This window comes from Acomys russatus, chromosome 27 (genome assembly GCF_903995435.1).
Source record: "Acomys russatus chromosome 27, mAcoRus1.1, whole genome shotgun sequence".
NCBI lineage: Eukaryota > Metazoa > Chordata > Mammalia > Rodentia > Muridae > Acomys > Acomys russatus.
The window spans coordinates 56,759,438-56,779,446 of record NC_067163.1 but is presented as its reverse complement, the minus strand read 5'-3'; the positions used below and the strand labels follow the sequence as shown (position 1 = coordinate 56,779,446).

At 55.2% G+C, this 20,009-nt stretch overlaps 1 protein-coding gene across 1 annotated transcript in view; it reads right to left on the bottom strand.

Moving 5' to 3' along the window:
* The window catches only part of Ell (elongation factor for RNA polymerase II), a 46,372-nt gene that overhangs the window by 2,461 nt on the left and 23,902 nt on the right, over nucleotides 1–20,009 (bottom strand). Inside the window, exons 2-8 of the mRNA XM_051169985.1 lie at nucleotides 11,827–11,874; nucleotides 7,506–7,627; nucleotides 7,229–7,392; nucleotides 5,153–5,418; nucleotides 2,602–2,726; nucleotides 1,165–1,246; nucleotides 410–881 (exon numbers count right to left, since the gene is read on the bottom strand). Coding sequence (XP_051025942.1) covers nucleotides 410–881; nucleotides 1,165–1,246; nucleotides 2,602–2,726; nucleotides 5,153–5,418; nucleotides 7,229–7,392; nucleotides 7,506–7,627; nucleotides 11,827–11,874 — 1,279 coding nt within the window. The remainder of the gene's footprint in view (nucleotides 1–409; nucleotides 882–1,164; nucleotides 1,247–2,601; nucleotides 2,727–5,152; nucleotides 5,419–7,228; nucleotides 7,393–7,505; nucleotides 7,628–11,826; nucleotides 11,875–20,009) is intronic.

The following is a 20,009-nucleotide window of genomic DNA, read 5'->3' as shown; positions in this document are numbered from 1 at the left end:
CCGACAGTGCAGGTCTGAAGGGCACAGCCAGCCCAGGGCCTGTGATACCATATTCTGGACATAGAGGTCCCCTCTCAAGGTCTTCTGGCAGTCAGGGCTCTAGATGCCTCTGACACACTTCTCAGTGTCCTCCAGTCCCAGCAGCCTTTGCTCCCTGGGCTCAGTTCATCTTTCCATGCCTTGCCGCCCCCACACCCAGGATATAGCTGTTTTCTTCTTCGCACTCCCTCTGCCTCTGGCCCAAGGCACCTCAACGTTCCCAGAAAGCACTGGCTTCCATGTTACCCCTGCCTGGGTGGTTCAAGCCCCAGCCCCAAGCACTAGGTAGGCCAGTTGATGTCCTGACCCAGTGGTGCCCTCACATCCTACACACCCCAGGCTCTCAGACTGAAAGCCAGGTGGCACTGACCTGGGGCGTCTGGGGGCAGCGCAGGGGCAGGGGGTGCAGCAGGCTGGGGGGCAGGGGCCCTGTCCTCGGGAGGCCGCTCCTTGTCTTTGTGCTTCTTAGACTTCTTCTTGGGTCGGCTGCGGATGTGGCAGGAGCCCACGGGTCGTTCAGAGTGGGGAAAGTCCGTCAGTAGGGGCAGGCCAAGGTGGGGGGCTGGGGCTGGGGCTGCGGTGGCCTCCTGGGTGCTGTGGCCTAGGTCATTGCTGACATCAGCCAGAGGGTCGTGGGTCCGTGGGGGCTCCAGCCGTGGCGGCAGATGGCTAGAGGCCAGGGTTTCTGTGGGGGTGGGCCCTGCGGTGGGCAGCGGGGTCTCGTGACCATTGGGGGCGCCCAGCTTGCCATTGAGGGTTGGCTGTGCTCGCTGTGTGAAATGTGAGATCCGGGGCTTCTTGCTGGCCAGGGGGTCAATGAAGTCTGCGTGCTGTGGCCGCTTCTAAAAGTGATGGAGACTAGGCTGAGAAGAGATGCCTGTGGGAACCAGGAGCCACCCACAGGGTCTACTGTGGCCACACGGGGGCGCCCGCACACAGCTGGCCACACACAAGAGAAGACAGCTGGACAAGGCAGTGACCTGAGGGAAGCAAGGCTTTCTGCAGCACTTCCTGGCCCAAAGGCTGCAAGTCCCCCAAGGGAGGATGGCCCAGGCAGTCGACACTGGCCACAAAGGCTGTGGGACACCAGTGAGGACCCCACACTAACCAACCCCAGGCAGGTACCTGCGAGGGTGAGGCTGAACGCCCATGCTCTCGGGGTGGGCTGGAGTCTGTTGTGGTGACACTCTGTGGCTGGCACAGCTTCCTGCAGAAAAGTGGTAGAGGCACTTCAGCCTCTGTGCCCTAGGGACTAGATCTGCACAGAATGGCCAGGTTCTCAGAACCAGAGCTGGGCTGTGTTCAGGGCAACTGCCAAGCAGAGCTCACGTGGGTCCTGAGGTACAGGGAGTCAGTGCCCAGGCGGGATGGAGAACACACACCTTGCCTGCAGCACACCAGGATACCACCAGCACCCAGTCCTGTATGCCAGCTGCATGCAACTTAGTGTGGACCCACTTTGCACAGAGAGGTCCCCCTCACTCCCAGCACCGAGCAGCCAGTGGCTCATCATTCATCACAGGGGTGAAGACTAGGCCCAGGCATGCTGGCCCTGCCCAAACCATCCGCACAGGCAAGGGGAACAGTGACAGGCCTGGTGTGCACACCTCCAGCATCCTGGTAACAGGACATATACTTGTTAGCACAGCACTCACTAATGGAGGAGGGTGGAGACAGGAGGAGGGTCAGAAGTTAAGACCTGCGTTGTCTCTGTAGGACCCTGACTCAAGCCGGCGTGGTGGCACACACCTTTAATCCCAGCATTCGGGAGGCAGAGGCAGGTGGATCTCGGTGAGTTCGAGGCCAGCCTGGTCTACAGAGTGAGTCCAGGATAGTCAAGGCTACACACAGAAACACTGTCTCGGAAAACAAAAACAAAAAAACAAAAAACAAAAAAAGGAAAAGCAGCAGCTAGGCATGGTGGCCCATGCCTTTAATCCTCGCACTCCAGAGGCAGAAGGTGGATCTATGAGTCTGAAGCCTACAAAGTGAGTTCCAGGACAGCCAGGGCTACAGGCCTGTCAGAAGAAGGAAGGAAGGAAAGAAGGGAGGGAGGGAGGAAGGGAGCAAAGCAAGTAAGAAAGCTGGGTCTGTTGTCTGAAAGCATGTGATGGGTGGCAAGCCTAGGACTTCTGTGTCCTTCCCAGCCTCTTCAAGCACTTGGAACCCCAGGCCCAGGCAAGGCACAGGGCAGGGGACTAGCCCAGAGTGAGCTGGTGCCCCTGAACTTGAGGAATCAGAAGCAACCTCTCAGCAAGAAATCACTCAAGAACCAATTAGCTGCTCTGCTCTGGGATCCAGTGCTCCAGCGCCTGGGGAAGCGGCTAATTACTGCGCTGCTCCCTTGGAGTCAGCCTCACACACCCTGTGGGCCCCAAAGGCTCATCAGAAGCTATGGGGACGTGGATGGGACACCCTGGCCCAGAGGAGGCTGCAGAGTCGGCTGGGGACAGCCATTGCTTGAGAGCCATCTGGCAGGCTGAGGCCTGTTTGAGGCTTCAGAGGCTGGAGCCAGACCAGTGTGTGGCGGCTGCTGTCACCCATGCCTGCACAGGGCCTTACCGCGTGAGCACGCGCTTCAGCAGCTGCTGGTCGCCCTCGGAGTAGCCGGGCCAGTCCTTCTGCACATCTTTGTACATGCAGTCCTGCAGTGTGCATGTACTGTCCTTGGGGTTCACACTGGCCACCTGCAAGATACCCAGTTCTCACTGACTGTCACTGCGGACCCAGCCAAGGTGGTGAGTGCTCAGGGGTCACAGGACTGCACAGGATGGTGGCAGCAGCTGTGGATCCATGCCAGCCACCTCAGGTCCCCTGCACTGAGCCACGGAAGGTCCAGACTGTCTTCCGGGTGAGGCACAGCATGCCATTCCTATGCTCACAGCTCCTTACAGCTCCCACCTTGCAGATGGTAGCCACCAGCCAGGTCTCGGTCTGTCTCTGTCTCTCTGAGCATCTGTCTGTCTCCTCCATAGACTGCTTCACCTTAGACTATCAGCTGAGGCTCACGGAATCTGATCAGAGGCCTTGAAAGGGCTCAGGCCACATCTGTGCTGATCTTGCCACGTGCCAGTAAACACCCACCACTCAACCATGCCAAGGCTGGGTAAGGACGGAGAGGAATAGGTTGTATTTCCTGAGCTTTGGAGACATAGCCTTGCCTTGTAGCCTAGGCTGGCCTCCAACTTAAATTTTTTTTGTCTGTGGGCTAGAGAGATGGCTCAGAGGTTAAGAGCACTGTCTGCTCTTCCAGAGGTCCTGAGTTCAATTCCCAGCAACCACATGGTGGCTCACGGCCATCTGTAATGTGATCTGATGCCCTCTTCTGGCCTGCAGGTGCACATGCAGGCAGAGCACTGTATACATAATAATAAATAAGTAACTCTTTAAAAGAAAATTCTTGTCTGAGGAAGCTGGGATTGGAGGTACAGCAGCATGCCGACCTGGTGTGACAGCACTGAGATTTCAATGGTGTACTGCAATGCCCTTCACTCTTAGGCTCCTCCATGATGTCATGTGTTCCCGCTGACCAGCGCTACTGTCAGTGTTCCGCCCTAGGGCGGTTCTGGCTATCTGGACCCATCTGGGCTGCCTGCCTGTGTTAAAAGGCATAGCCATGCAAGGGTATGGCTCCTCACTGTAGGTGCTCAGGGCCTCTGGTGGCCCATGGAGGCTGTTAAGGACCAGCCCAGGCCGGTGACCCACCCCCAAGACAGTGATCTAGAAGTCTGTCAGGGTCCTGCCACCTCTACAAGATGAATCATACATTCAGAGTGCCAGGTTGGTAGGACTAGTTAAGGTCAGACCCAACGCCGCTGATCAGAGGCCTCCGGAGTGACGCAGAGCCTTTGGTGCCTCTCCTCTTGTCTGCACGCTGCATCTGTGTACCCCACAGGCCTGAGGCTGACCGTCGTCTCCCCTGATTCCAAAGGTTTCTGTCAGACTCTTAATATTATGTTGTCACCCAGAGGCCAGAAGCCAGTCCACTCCAATCCACCTCTATGCTGTCCCTGAAGCCTGGCTGGTGCTAACAATCTTGTTTTAAAATATTTACTTATGGGGCCAGAAAGACAGCTCAGAGGTTAAGAGCACTGGCTGTTCTTCCAAAGTTCCTGAGTTTAATTCCCAGCAACCACATGGTGGGTCACAACCATCTATAATGAGATCTGGGGTCCCTTTCTGGCCTGCAGACACACATGTATGAATAATAAATAAATCTTTAAAAAATATTTATGTATATGTATACCAGAAGAGGGCATCAGATCCTATTATAGAGGGTTATAAGGCAGAATGTGGTTGCTGGGAATTGAACTCAGGACCTCTGGAAGAGCAGCCAGTGCTCTTAACCACTGAGCCATCTCTCCAGCTCCCTGTTTTTTGAGACAGGGTTTTTCTGCGCAGCCCAGGCTGGCTTCAAACTCACAGAAATTCTCCTGCCCCTGTCTCCCCAGGTCTGGGATTAAAGGCGTGTGCCATGACCCCCAGGCTTTTTTTTTCTTCCATGCATGGTATTTGCCTGCATGTGTGTCTCTGCACCACCTATATGCCTGGTGCCCATGGGGACCAGAAGAGGGCTGTGGATTTCCTGGAACTGGAGTTACAGTCGTGAGCCAACATGTGGTGCTGAGGAGGGAACCTGGGTCCTCTACAAGAGCAGCGCTCTTAACCACTGAGCCGTCTCTGCAGCCCTGAGTATTTTTTTTCAACTATTACTAGGATGGATGTTGTGAGGTCAGATGACCAGACAGCAAGCTCCTTTCCCCACTGGGCATGAAGTCAGCCTGAGTGTTCACCTTCCAAAGCCCTAGGAGATCCTGTGGGTGGGGACAGCAGAAAGGCATGGCCCAGGTGTGCTTGACTGTTCCCATGAATAGTGCAGGGCTGATAGCCAGTCAGACACAAGCTCTGAGCATGTCTCCAGGCAGTGGCCACCTACCAAGTTGGTGTTCCAACACCATACAGGCCTGCAGGCATCATCTGTCAGGGACCTTGCTCGGGAGGACATGTCCAAGGTCCCCGGAGGCTGGGCCTGAGGCCACCAGGGAGCCAGGAAGCCTGCAGAAGTGTTCTGGGAATGCCTGCAGCACGTGCACGCGGGCTGCTCTGTACCCACCTGCTGCAGCATGCTGTCCAGGGTGTCCTTGTCTGCCTGTGTCAGCCCGTCCTTCTGCAGCCGCAGCAGCAGCTCTGCCTTCCTGTAGGGCCGCAGGGCCAGGAGGTGCAGCACTCGGTCTCTGAAGGGCCTCTGCACCACACTGCTGGCTCCACTCCCACCGCTCTTTCTGATGGCGCTTGCCAGGTTGATGGGGGTGGCCCGCTTCCGGGAGGGCACTGCATCGGCTGCCCCTGGCGCCGGCTTCCGGAACTGAACCTTTCTGCCTGAAATGGGAGTGTGGTTTGGAGTGTAGGGAGCAGCCGCATGCCATGCCATAGGGACACCAGCTGTCCACAGCATAGCAGAGCACAGCACAGCCAGCATGAGGCCACAGGAGAGAGGTGGGGACAGACAGATTCTGTGTGAGTGTATAGGCGTCTTGCTACAGCCCAAAGGCAGAAGGCACTGGGGGCTGACATAGTCCCAGAGCCTAAGAAACAAGAACACCAGACACCACAGGATCTTTGTGGCCTTGGATACAGAAGTCGGAGCCCTCCTCTGTGGCACGCGCGCCCTCCAGCAGCGCCACAGCCAACTCAGCTTGCTTCTGTAGCTTTAGAAGCAGGCTCAGTCTGCTCCAGTAGCTGCAGCAGAGACCCGAAAGCCAGCGCCTCACCTAGTAGTTTGTGGCAGCTATAGCTCAGGAGGCCATTTTGAGCAGCCCCTCAGGACACAGCAAGTCAGGAACCTAGAGGTCTTAAGCCAGGAGGACTTCCTCCAGTGCTTCATAACCCGGTTCAGTTCCGTGTGCCCGAGCCTCAGAGCTGAGGCCACGAGACACTCTGGGCTGGGCTGGGTATACCCACAGCTATGCAGGTTTTGGTGCATGAGACAGGGTCTCTCCATGTAGCCCAAGCTATCTTGATTCACTGTCTTCTAGCCTCAGACCCCTGGTGCTAAGTGTGCTCCCTAGTTGAACAGTGACTGTCTTAGAAGTCACCGTGGTATCCAGACAAGAGGCAACAAAGATGAGGTGGCTGACCAATTTGTATCCATGGTGTCCCATGTGTGCACACCCCATCCTGGCCTGGAGAGAGTGCCTCTGTCACCAGGAACAGCACAAAGCCCTAAAGCACAGGCCGCAGTGCCAGTGATGGGGCCCAGCCATGTTCTAACTACTGAAGTCCAACCCAAAGCTGCCCCACTGCCAAGTGTGTGGGGTGGGGCATTAGCACTGTCAAATTCCCACTCCTCCCCCTTTCAAGACAGGGTTTCTCTGTTTAGCCCTGGCTGTTCTGGAACTCTCTCTGTAGACCAGGCTGGCCTTGAACTCAGAGATCTACCTGCCTCTGCCTCCTGAGTGCTGGGATTAAAGGTGTGTGACACCACCTACCAGGTGAAATTCCCACTATTATTTAGAGACTTACTTATGTTTATCTCATATGTATGAATGTTCTTCCGTGTGTGTGTCTGCTTCCGTGTGTGTGTGTGCGCGCGCGCGCGCGTGCACGTGTACATACGCGTGCACGCAGTGGGCAAGAAGGCCAGGAGAGGGCACCAGATCTTCCAGAACTGAAGTTAACAGTTGGGAGCTGCCTTGAACCAAACCTAGGTCTTTCACTGTGCCATCTCCTCAGCCTCCACTCCCCGGCCCCTCCAGGCAGAGTCTCATGTGGACCAGGCTGGCCTCATATCACTACATATGCTGAAGTGGACAAGGAAAGACCACAAGGCCTCAACCCTACACAAAGAATTACAGGGAGCTAAGGAATACTGAGCTCCCCAGTGCACAGTGGTCAGCCTTAAGAGCATGCATCTGAAGAGGCAGGCTGCCCATGTCACCAGTTCACTCCCCTCCCAGGCTGCAGGGTGTCACAGTGGCCTCTGCAGGAGTGGCTGGGAACAGCTAGAGAACAGCTAAGTGGTGCCCTGAGCTAGCCACAGCCCTGTACCCCTCTGAAGGTCCCCAAGGCCACAGAATGGGAGAAGGTGGTGGACCACACCCATCTGTAGCCCCAGCCCCACCCTCCAGGATGAACCTTCCTTTGGTGTATGCACAGATGGATCCTGCTTAGGGCAGAGCATGCCACTCACCCATGTAGCGGCCTCCAGCCTTAATGACAATGGCACTTCGGCTCCGAGTCTCCTCCTCTGCCTGCGCCATGCTCTGTCGTGCCTTCTGGTAGGAGTCATCAGTGGCGCACACTGTGACTTTGTCCTGGATGCTGCCCAGGCAGTCCAAGTGTACATCCCCATGGCTGCAAAACAAAAGGAAGTTTTACCACAAGCGTGCCCCTAGCCACTGCATGAGGAAGCAGACTAGCTGTGTTAGTATTGGGGTCCCTGGGGGCTCAAGGGCAAGTAGCTTTACCTGGATACATATTGCTGGATGCAGTCGAAGCTGCCCTGGGGGCTGTCCCGGCCAATGTTGGAGAGGTAGAAGGAGAAGGCCCGCACCTCCTCAGGGCAGTCGGGCTGGGGTACAGAGATGTGCTGTAGGAAGAGGGGCGTCACTGTGAGCCTTGGCATGGGAGGTGGCAGCGTGAGACAGCACTCACCCCACACAGACACCATGTTCTAGTCACAATGTGCAGCCTGCACAGCAGGAACACACGGCACCCTCCTCTGTGGCGCCTGCTGGCATGAGGGACAGAATGGTCACTTAGACAGTGCAGGAGATCACCCTAACCGTTGGCCTCTAGAGAGCCCATTAGTCTGGGCTGTCTGTCACTCAGGTTCCCACTGGCCTGGCACATCCATGAAGGTAAAACACACACCTGCGTCCCTCTCAGCACATGCCTGCAGACTCGGTGCATTCCACCCAACCCCACAGCCTGCACGGCTCAGCTACCAAACAGCCCCATGCCCGTTACTGCCTTAGTGTAAATGGAAGTGGGGGGGGGGGGGTGAGACAGGCTTTCTTTGTATAGCCTTGGCTGCTCTGGGACTCACTATGTAGACCAAGCTAGTCTCAAATTCGGAGGTCCACCTGCCTCTCCCTCTTGAGTACTGGGACTAAAGGTATGCACCGCCATCTCCTAGATCAGATGTGCCTGTTTTCTGAGACAGGGTCACTAGCCTAAAATGCACAATGTGGCCTAGTCTGACCTTGAACTACTGACTGTCCTGCCTCCACCTCCTTAAAGCTGGGGTGGCAAGTGTGCAGCACCCCTGGTTTGCTTGGCACTGAGGATAGATCTCAGAGCCTCAGGAAAGTTGCCGGACAAGTGCTCTATCCATTGACCCCTCACTCCAGCCCTGAGGGACAAAGTGGCCTGTACCCTGAATCTGAGAAGCCAGAGCCTAGCCTGCCTCTCACACCTCAGGTGAGGTGTGCACACATACACCAATTACAAGTACACACACATGCACACACACTGCAGCCTGCACACACACACGTGTTCGCGCACACACGCACACACTGCAGCCTGCATACACACACACACACACACACACAAGTACACACAGGAATACACACTGCAGCCTGCGCACTCACGCACGCGCTGCAGCCTGCAGGGCTCCCACCTGCCCAGGTCGCAGCTGTCCCACAGGTGTACCTTTAGCACTCTGCTAAATAGCAGCAGGAAGCAGCCGCCTGGCTATGGGGCTCAAGGAACTCAAGGGGTTTCTGAGTGTGCCCAGCATGTGGAGCCTCCATGCCACACGACCCTGCATGTATTCCTGGCTCAGGCTGGGGCTGGTACTCCCTTGGCACAAGCCCTGAGCTGCATGTGGCTGTTGTCACAACCAGTGACAGTTAGCAGCCTGAGCTCTGCAAGGGTCAGTGTTGGGGGTTCTGACCGAACCTGAGAAAGAACATACAGGGTGCTGGGGCCATATCATCCAGGCTATGATGGAGGTGACAGGTGGGGGAGCTGTGTGGGGCCAGAGCTCAAAGGGGAGCTGGATGTGCCACGGTGAATGCTTTAGCTGCCCAGTGGGTAGGGGCAACATAACCTGACAGTGTAGCCAGAGCTGCTGCTGGGATGGCAGGCAATGCGGCTGCTACTTGCAACTTCTAGGGAGCGGGTATCAGCTGCCAGGCCTACTGACCAACTTTGGCTCGAGGCTGAGGGTGCGGGTGGCCTAAATTCAGCATTTGCAGGCAGTCTGGTGAGGTGGGTGAGATGCCCTCTGGAGTGCCTGAGGACCCAGGCCTGGGGGACATCCTGCTGGTCTGAGGCACAGCTACCAGGGGCACTGGCCCCACCCAGACCCCTTCTAGCTTTCACTATAACCCTTGCTCAAGATGCTCTGTGGGAGGGGAAAGGGGGTCTTCCATGGGAACTCAGTTGGGTGGCAGGTTGAGGATCATTTATAATCCTTTCCCAGTTTAAAACAAGATAAAGCGAGGCTGGGCTTCTCCAGGGTCACCCTGATGATGAAGGTCTGGGAGAACGCATGGGTGTTTGGCTCCCCTCCCCGCCCAGCCTCCTCACAGGCTAACACTTGGACCTTTCCACATCCTTCCTTTGCTGTCCCTGCTTGCTCAGTTTGTAGGTCCTGACCCCTTTGGGGGTCAAACAACCATTCCACAGGGATTGCCTAAGACCATCCGAAAACAGGTATTTATATTATGGTTGATAAAGGAAGCATAATTACAGTTTTAGGAAGTAGCAATGGAAATAAGTTTATGGTTGGGGTCACCACAACACAACAATCTATACTAAAGGGTTGCAGCAGTGGGAACGCTGAGAACCACTGGTTAGGAGATAGGACAACAGGCACACACAGTGGCAATCCTAGTCACTCTGCAGCGTCCAACCCTGGACACACAGACAGCATCTCAGTCTCTGACCATCCTGCCTTGCCAGCTGCAAACATGAGTTGTGAGCTCAGGTTGCATGGTGGTGTACAGCTACAGACAGCGTGTGTTGTCTGTCACAGGGTCAGCCAGTGGGAGTCACTACCACTCAGAGGCCTCATTGCACTCTGCAGGCAGAGACCAGCTCCAGGTCCCTGAAGGAGCAGTGATGCAGGCACACGCTGCAGGGGTCTGGGGAATGAGGCCCGTGCCTGGGAACCTGCTGGTACAGACCCTGGGTGGCCATCGTCAGGCGGCTGAGCACACAGCCTTCTGGAGCCTGGCTCTGGCCACACTGACTGCAGGGGCAATGATAAGGCACGCAGACATCCACCCCAGTGTGACATCAAGATCCTCAACAGGTGGCACGTTCTTAAGAAGGCTGAGGCAGAGGAATCATGACACCGAAGCCAGCCGAGACAAGCGGGGCAGGAGCATGCTAGTACACTAGTGTCCGGGCTTGCTATGTGGGCAGCGTGTCCCCGTCACACACAGAGCTGGGAAAAGGCCTGGCTGAACGAGTGCAGCTACTTCAGGACTGCGGAGCACCTTGCAGACCAGCTGAGACATCATCCCGCCCCAAGGCCTGTGGGAGCGCCCATGGAGCCACTCTGATGAACCCCGTCCATGCCTACGCTCTGGAGAACCTGCCTAACACAGGGGTAAAAGTGTCGCTCACTATTGAGTTCCCTAGGGCTCCACTGCCAGCAACTGTGGGCCGTGTGGGCCCCTGAGGCACACCGTATGCCTAGCTACCACTCACCTGCAGGGGCTGGGCATCCACAGGAGAGCTGGCCCCAGTGTCCAGCCTGCCCTGGAGACTGCAGCCCCACAGCCAACACCTCGGGGGGGCAGGGGCGGCAGCCAGGATGACCTCTTCCCATTCAGACACGCAATAGCCCTAGAGCCCTAAGAGCCCCAGGGAACCCACCCCAGCCATGCCACCCCACAGGCTGGCATGTGCCTACCAAGGCAGCAACAAGGCAGCAACTTCAAGTAAAAAGATACAAAGACAGGACTGGGAACAGACGGGCTCCTCCAGCTACTCAGGAAGCCGAGGCAGGAGGATTCTCAGTACCATTTACAATTCTGGGTAATAAAGCTAGATGTGGTAAAAGGTGGGGGCTGCAGCACTGGCCCCGCGTTTGTACAGAGGACCTGGAGTCAAACCCACACACCCACATGGTGGCTCTCAACCACCCGTGACTCCAGTTCCAGGGTGTGCAGAGTTCTCTTCTGTCTCAGTGGGCACTGGGCACTGAGTGCACAGACAAACATGCACAACAAAAAAAGGGGGTGGGGTGGAGATAAAGTAAAAATTGACTGGGGTGGTTTGAATCAGAATGGCCCCCACAGGCTCATATACTTGACTGCTTAGGATGAGGAGGCGTGGCTTTGTTGAAGGAAGACCAGGCCAGGCCAGAGCCTCTTTGTCCGCTTATAGACCAGGATGTGGGACTTTCAGCTACTGCTCTAGCTCCACGTCTGCCTTCCTGTCACCATGCTCCCACCACGGTGACCATAGACTAACCATCTGCCTGTAAGCCAGCCCCAGTTAAATGCTCTAAGAGCTGCATGGTCGTGGTGCCTCCTCACAGCAGTAGAACAGTGACCAAGGTGGAGGCCGGAGCTGCCAGCTAAGTGGCAGAACAGCTGCCTGGCATGTGGCAGGTACTGGGCTCCCTCCCCAGAACCAGAAGGCGGTGAGGATGCGGAGTGGGTCTTACATGGAGGCACTTCGATCTCTATGGAATACCACACACATGCCCATCCCAGAGGGGCTGGAATGTCATCCATATTCAAGAGGGCACCCCAAGGATCACTATGAAGCAGGGCCCACCTGTGCCCGCCCTCTTCCACAGTCCCTGTCAGGACAGGGAACACTCACCCCTTGGCTTCCTTCAAATCGGATGGATGGTTTCAGTGACACAGAATCCTACGAGAGAACAAAAAGAGAAAGCTTCAATGGACAGAAAATCTATGCGCTTCCAGCCACGTAGCATGTTCAGAGACCTGCAGGGTTCTGAAGGATCAGCAGGAGATCCTCCAGCTGGCAGGGCCAAAGCAAGAGAAGTAGAGCCTTGAGACATAGGCCAGGACCTTGGATGCTGTCACAGGCTCCTCCCAGAAAGAGAAAGAAGGAGATCACACGGGGCTTGTCCCCAGCCAAGAATGCTCTGCCAGATGCAGGATCCAGCAGAGTGTGAGCCCAGCTGAGGTGCACATCACACATGCTACTGCTGCTGGGGGTGGGCACCCTTTGGTTTAGTTGGGGCTGGGTCACCGTGTCTGTGGGACAGCCTCTGAAGGAGCCCTGTGTGAAGGGCTTCAGCCCAGGACAAGCTGCCCACACCTAGCCCCAAGTCTGCTCCTGTGCCCAAGGGGCCAGGCCACCTTCTGTCTGCAGCTCCTGCTCCTGCGCTGTACAGCTAGCTGCAGTGTCACTGCCTCCCAATCAGAGCAGGTGGAGTTCTTGTGGTGTGTGCTGCACACTGGGCCAGAGCCAAAACCACTGTCACCAGCTAGCATGGCAGGAGCAGCCAGCCAGAGGACAGGTGGACATTTAAGGCAACCTGTGGCCCTACAAAATGGCCCACACTTGGCACTGAGGGTGGAGGCAGAGAGTACCTGCCCCCGCCTTTGTCTTCAGAGTCCCCCTTGCTCTCCACAGACCCATGGGTCACATCTCAGCAGGCTTGCTCTACAGGGTCAGCCCCTCAGGATCAGGCCAGCTGCCCAGCTATGTTCTGGAACACCCAGCATCCACCTTGTTTCACACAGGGACCATATACAGGAGGCAGCATGCATGAGTGTCACCGTACAAAGACACAGTAAGGCTCCCTGCAGGGTGGCCTTCCACCCAGTGGCCCAATTAGCAGCACAGAACCTGGTCAAGTCCTCAGCTATAGAAACAGGTACTCGTCGGGATGCCTTAAGACACAAGGCAAGTTTTGGAATGGCAGGTGCTGAGAAGACAAACTGACAGAGTATCCAGCCCAAGTGTGAGCAGGCAGCCCCCCAACACACACAAATGAGACCCACACACGCACATGCACATGCTGGATAGGGTGGTATGACTGGTCAGTCCTGTGTGATGCTGGGCACACCAGGTACACACGTGTCACTGAGCCAACCCCAGCCCCACCCAACACCTTGGGATGTCATACCAGGGAGACCAGGAAAATTTATAGCCAAAGCTCACACTTTCGGAGTTTAAAGGGTCAGCAACTGGTAGAAACACCCAGAAGCAGAATGTGACCTGGATGTGGCCCGAGCCCACAGGCTGCCTATGTGAATCCCCACACGTAGGAGAATGAGACAGAGTCTGGAGTCATCTTTGGCTACATAAGAACTTTAAGGCTAGCCTGGGCTACACGAGACCCTGCCTGATATTCAGAACATAGAACCCCTCACTGGCCAGGCACTCCCATGGGAGTCAGTTCTGTGGCAGTGTGCACTGCCTTCCACACACGTCCCTGTGGATTAGTGGATCCTTGAACAGATAGGAAAGTGTCACTCGTTACCTTCCAGTCTCTTTTCAGGACCTGTACACATGTGGGGACTCTGCCGCTGGGGCCGATTCTTAACGTAAGCAGACAAACAGGTTAAAGGAAGTCTTTGAGAGACACAAGAGCCACTCAGTGCAAAGGAGACAGGTCAGGTAGCCCTGCTGGCTGAAACATCAGTGACACTGTGTAACTGGGCTTGAGGCCTAGATGGTGCTCAAGGGGAGGAACAGTAGGTGCATGGCCTGGCCTACGGCCACGCCAGGGTCAAGCTCCCCAGAGGCTAGTGCAGAAGCAGAGCACAGGACTCACCGTGCAGCAAGACTTCTGAGTGCCAGGGACAAGGCAGGAAAGGACACATCCTCCATGACGTGCATGGAGTCTTCACAGCGGGCCAGCTCTGAGAATGACCTTATGGCTTGACCCCAGTGACCTGGATGCCATCAGGTTTGCTCCTGTGCCCAACAGGCTAGGCCACCTTCTCAGAGATGCTGCTGTCTGCAGGCTTCTGCCCCTTCCACTTCCCCCCAGACTTGGGCCCCGGGCCACACAGGGCAGAGTGCCTCTGGGCAGAGTGCCATGTCCACACCTGTCACAAGGTCACAGTGGCCTCACAGAGTGAAAGCAGATTAACAAAAGATAGACCAAGAGGTCTCAGTGTCCCACAACAATCGGAGGACCACAGCTGTTCACCACAGCTTTGGCCCATGAGCCTGACAGCTGGAGGCCCTATGGGTGAGGCAGGATCGAGGAAACAGGTGAGCCTGTAAGTGCCAGCCATTAGTCAGCAGGTGGTCTGGCAGACAGACCTGGTTGGCGGTGGCTGTCACCTGTCAGTGCAGCCAGGCCATGCGAAGGACAGCAGGTGCCTCACATCCAATCTCTTCTCACAGCACAGACTCAAAGGCCTTGAGAAGCCCAAGGAGCTAAGTTTCTGCAAAGGTGTCCTGTGTTCTAAATTGCCTGCTCCTGCCACACCGACCACCAGTCCTATACCCCAATCAGGGCAGGGTGCAGTGGTGCTAGTTGGTGGCAGGAGCTCAGGCCTGTGATTGGCAGGGCTTGGGGACTCTGAACTGTGTGGTGGCAGCTCAGGAAGTAACATGGACTTGCCACCCAAGGCAAGGTACTGTTAACTGTGGTGGCTGGCACCTGCCCTCCACTAACACATCGCTCAGCACCACCCTGAAGGGGCACAGGACTCCTAGCAACATGTCTGCATGCTATGCTCTGAGACCTTTACAAGTGATCACAGCAGCACTGCAAGCACTGGGTCCCAGGGGGTCCCAGGGCTCCTCTACTCACAACAGAGGAGACCCATCACAGCTGTCCACAGCCACCTGCACACAGGTGTACATCCACAAAGTCACTCACCCAAGCATCATGGCACTCAAACAGGGTAAGGGCAGATGCAAAGGCACCATGTCAGGGCCCACTGTGCCTCCCACTGGCAACTATGTAGAAAGGACAGTTCTCCCAGCTCTGGTTCCCAACATGTCCTAGTGAGTTGGAAGGGGACAGGGCATGGGGACACTTGCAGGCCTCTGCTACACTCAAAAGATGTCCACATTGCATCCAGGTCCCCAGCCAAAGAGTGACGCGGGTCTTTGGGTGGTGCCTTCTCTTAGCTCCCCTCACTGAGAAGAGCTGGGCAGAGTTCTGTAAGGTTGCTTCCAATGTGGCCTTGGAGTGAGTGAAAGAAAGCTGGTCACACATGACAAGCAAGAGGTCTAGTTGATAACATGGCCACCAAACCTGGGAGGTGAGTGAGTGGAGAAGAGGGGGGGGGGGGGACTTCCATCTTGGGGCAGGTAGGTAGAGGACGCCCAGACAGCAGCCCCTCCCAAAAATGGACTGACTCCTGGGACCCCACACCTGAGTGCCACTGTGACACCTGGTTTGTTTTGTTTGTTTCTGAGACAGGGTTTCTGTGTAGCCTTGGCTGTCCTGGACTTACTTTGTAGACCAGGCTGGCCTTGAACTCACAGACATCCACCTGCCTCTGCCACCTGAGTGCTGGGATTAAAGGTGTGCACTACCACCGCCTGGCTCCAGGTTTGTTCTTATGAGTAGTGGCAGGGCTTTAATAGAAGTTTTGGTTTCTTTAAAAACTCAGCTATGTAAATATGTTTTGGTTTAATCCCAAATCTGAGATTTTAGTTTGTCCACAGCTGATAACTGCCTTGTGCAAGCTGGAGTTAGTTGAATTCTGAGGCCCCTGATAGGTATAAAAAAGAGAGCCTGGGGATGGAGAGATGGCTCAGAGGTTAAGAACACTGACTACTCCTCCAGAGGTCTTGAGTCCAATTCCCAGCAACCACATGGCAGCTCACAACCGTCTAGAATGAGATCTGGAGCCCTCTTCTGGCCTGCAGGTGTACATGCAGCCAGAGCACTGTACCTAATAAATAATTTAAAAAGACAAGAGAGCAGCGAGCCTAAAGGAGAGCAGGAGAGGTTTGGAGGAGACCGAGGAGGACTGCCTGTTGCATTTGCTGCTGACAACTGAGATTGGCATTGCCCCAAAAGAACCCAAGGACCCTACCCAGCCAGAATTAGTAGAGGTCTTTGTCCCATTTTCCTCCTTCTAACCTTCTCTCTCTTACCTAGAGTTGGGGGCTTAGAAGGGAGGTAAAGGCATCTAAGAACCCTAAACAAAGTATGTTTGTGAAAGATCTAAGTGTGTTGAGCATCGACCAGAGTGCAGGTGACGGGAAGCTCTCTGCATGGAGAGACGTGCGAGGGCAGTGCAGCTGAGTTCTGTGGGCACTGTGTGATGGCGGAAACATGGGGCTACAGAGTCTGGGGGCAGGTGGCACCTGAGGGCACGGGAGATGGGGTGAAGGCAGGAGTGTGGAACTCAGCTTCCTTTTGGCCCAGGGGCCAATGCTTGGCATTGGTCCCACCTTCAATGATGAACCATGTTCCTCCCTAAGATTGCTTTTGGTCATGGTTTCAACACAGCAGTGGAAATCCTGGGCAATACAGAAACTGGCAGCAGGATAACGGGTTTTGTGGAGACCTGGCCATGTTCTGAGAGGAGTATGCAAGGACTCTGAGACTTTGAGTGAGAAAAGCACTGGTATTGAGAGCTCAGTGAGCCCTGTAGGAGTGTGGAATACAGTAAGAGCATTGAGAGCAGTCCAAACAATAGAAGCCAGGCTTGTGACGTTTCAGAGGGAAGCAAAGACTCTCGCGGGCCTTCTGTGTGAACAAGCTGTATCTAACCAGCTGGAGCTGAGAACTGGCTGTGGATGACAGGAGGTAAGACCGGAGCTTTGCTGGTCAGCTGGGGCTGAACCATCTGCGGTGTTAAGAAGAGATGATTATTTTTATTTTGGTTTTTTGAGACCGGATTTCTCTGTGTAGCCTTGGCTGTCCTGGACTCTTTGTAGACCAGGCTGGCCTCGAACTCACAGTGATCTGACTGCCTCTGCCTCCCAAGTGCTGGGATTAAAGACGTGAGCCACCATGTCCGGCTATTTTAAAGAGACTGAAATTTTAAAGACTGTGGGACTTTCAAATTTTGGAATATTTATATTGTACTGTTGACATTAACATGTGATCTTGGAGAAGAACAAGAAAGAAAAGGCTGTGACTCAGCAGTGATATGTTTGTATGTCAAGCCGACAAGGGATCAATTGTGCTGCATAGTTTTATGTCAACTTGACACAAGCTGGGGTCATCTAAGAGGAAGGAATGCCTCCATGAGACTGGGCTGTAAGCAAGGCTGTAAAGCATTTTCTGAATTAGTGATGGATAGGGCTGGTGGCTAAGCAGCATCCCTCCATGGCCTCTGCATCAGCTGCAGCCTCCAGGTTCCTGCTGTGCTTGAGTGAACAGTGTTCACTGAGTGAACACTGCTGGTACCTGCCCTGAGATTCAGGGCTAAGTCTCCATCTAGCTGCTGCCTTTGGGGTCCCACAGTGTGCGCTGCCACCTCCACAGCAAGACAAGGTCCTGTGGACCAAGTGACAGCAGGTATGACACCCTGGTGATCTCAGGAATTCCTAGACTGGCACCTGGGTGCATGTGGAAGGCCACTGCTGGCCTGAAGTGTCCTGGTGGGTGCTGGAGGGCAGCAAATGTGAATAGGGGGTCAAACCACCCTCCCTGATCCCATCAGATTAACAAGCCTGCCTGTGTTTTCTGGGTCAGCAGCAGCAAAGTCACAGTCTTTGAGGACAGGCCTCACTCCTCAAACTTGATGAAGCCAAAGACACAGCTGTGAGACACAGTAATGGCAGGGCTACAGCACCTGGCTGACAGCAGCAACAGGACCTACACTTGGCTGAGAGCCAGCTGGCTTCAGTCCTGTGGGGGCAGAGACATGAGTGTCGTGGTCACTGGGCCTGAATGCTCTCAGCACTGACCCATGCCTGGGACAGAGTAGTGTATCGGGAATAGGCAAAGTCCCCCAGAAAGCTGGCTCCAAAACACACACACACGTGCGCGATGCACGCGTGGGAATCCCCTCTCTGTCTCAGGAGAGCAGCTTGAGTGAGGCAACAGGAAGTGTTTATGCAAGCCCTAAGGCAGCGACAGTTTACATGACTGATTTCTCTGTGAGCACTACAGGCCTCGGTGGGGAAGGCACTCACACCCAGAGGGGAAGCTTGACCACCTTGGAAACTTTACAGCATGACAGGCGGGGGACCCTGCCACAGTGTAGTGCCCAGACTGAGCCACATGTCTCCATGGTCACCACCTTTCAAGCACATGGCAATGTTTTTTGTTTTGTTTTGTTTTTTGTTTGTTTTCTCTGTGTAGCCTTGACTGTCCTGGACTCACTTTGTAGACCAGGCTGGCCTCAAACTCACAGTGATCCACCTGCCTCTGCCTCCCAAGTGCTGGGGATTAAAGGTGTGCACCACCACCACCTGGCCAACTTTTTTTTTTTTTTTTTTTAATGATTTGTTTATGTTGGGCAGTGGTGGCCTACACCTTTCATCTCAGTACTGAGGAGACAGCGGCAGGCACTTTCTCTTGAATTCAGGGCCAACCTGGTCTACAGAGTTCCAGGACCACTAAAGGACTAAAGGACAGTGTTAACAGTGCCTGGGCTTCTTGGTGGTTGGCAAAGCAAACTGAGTGTGGACCCCAGGAGAGAAGAAAAAGGGGGAGGGGGATTGAGGGGCTGGGCTCAGCCAGCACGATGAGGGCCTGAATTCCATCCCTAGAACCCATGGACTAAGTACACTGGTGCGTGCCTGTAAGCCCAGCATTTGGGAGGTGGAGGCAGGAGATGAGGCTAGCCTTGCCTATTTAGTGAGTTACAGGCCAGCTTGGCCTATATAAAACTGCCTCAAAAACAAACAAGAGGGGGCTGGATAGCTGGTGCAGTGGTTAAGAGCACGGCTGCCCCTGCAGAGGGCCAGGGTTCAATCCCAGTACCCACATGGTGGCTCACTGCTATCTGTGACTCCAGTTCCAGAGCAGCAAACACCATTTTCTGGCCTCAGCCCAAGGCAGATAAGCACATGGTGCAGACACATCCGTGCACACCGTCCTACGGGGTCTGAGAGCACTGTTCTTAGGAGGGTGTGAATTTGGGTCTCAGCACTGGCAGAGGGGCTCCGGAGAATGTGAGCCCTTCCGGCCTCCACAGGTCCTAAACACAAGCAGCAGACATCCACATGCAAAAATAAATCCCCATCCCCACCCCGTTTTTCTTTTTGTTTTTGTTTTTTGTTTTGTTTTTGGTTTTTTGAGAGACAGGGTTTCTCTGTGTAGCCCTGGCTGTCCTGGACTCTGTAGACCAGGCTGGCCTCAAACTCACAGAGACCTGCCTGCCTCTGCCTCCTGAATGCTGGGATTAAAGGTGTGCATCACCAATGCCCAGCATAAACAAACCATAAAAAAGATAAAATAGGCCAGGCGTGGTGGCACACACTTTTAGTCCCAGCACTCGGGAGGCAGAGGCAGGTGGATCACTAAGAGTTCGAGTTCAGCCTGGTCTACAGAGTGAGTCCGGGACAGCCAAAACTTCACAGAGAAACCTTGTCTTGAAAAACCAAAACAATAAATAAAATGAACGTTGCCACGTGCTTGAGGCCTATGGACCCCAATTCAGTGTGGTGGCCATGGAGACCACAGCTCCAGCTAGGCAGTGTGCTGTGGGAGGGGGCCACGTCTAGAAGGGCAGAGCTGTGGCTGAGGCATTAGAGCGGCAGACGTGGAATGCGTGGGTCACTCTAGAGCTGGAGATGGCTGGGTGAGGGTGCCACGTGTGCTGCGCTCTTTCCTGTCACAGACAGCCTTGCTGAGCACTGCGCTCCTCCTTCCACTCCTGACACTGACCAGGGCCCCTTTTTCCAGCACTCCAGCTGCCAGGCCACAGCCTGCCATCTCAGAGCCTTGCAGGCAGAAGGGGGGCTGCAGAGCCTAAGGCCCGGCCAGTGACCTCCTGGCAGCCGTCCCTTTCCAGTAAAGCCCAGCCTGTTGGGAAATGCTGTCCAGGAATCCTCCACAGCTTCCTGGCAGGGTAAGTGCGGTCGCCAAGACTGTGGACCCTGCTGGAAAGGCGCCTCCGTGGGCTTGAGAACCAGGCCGAGAGCTGTGGCTC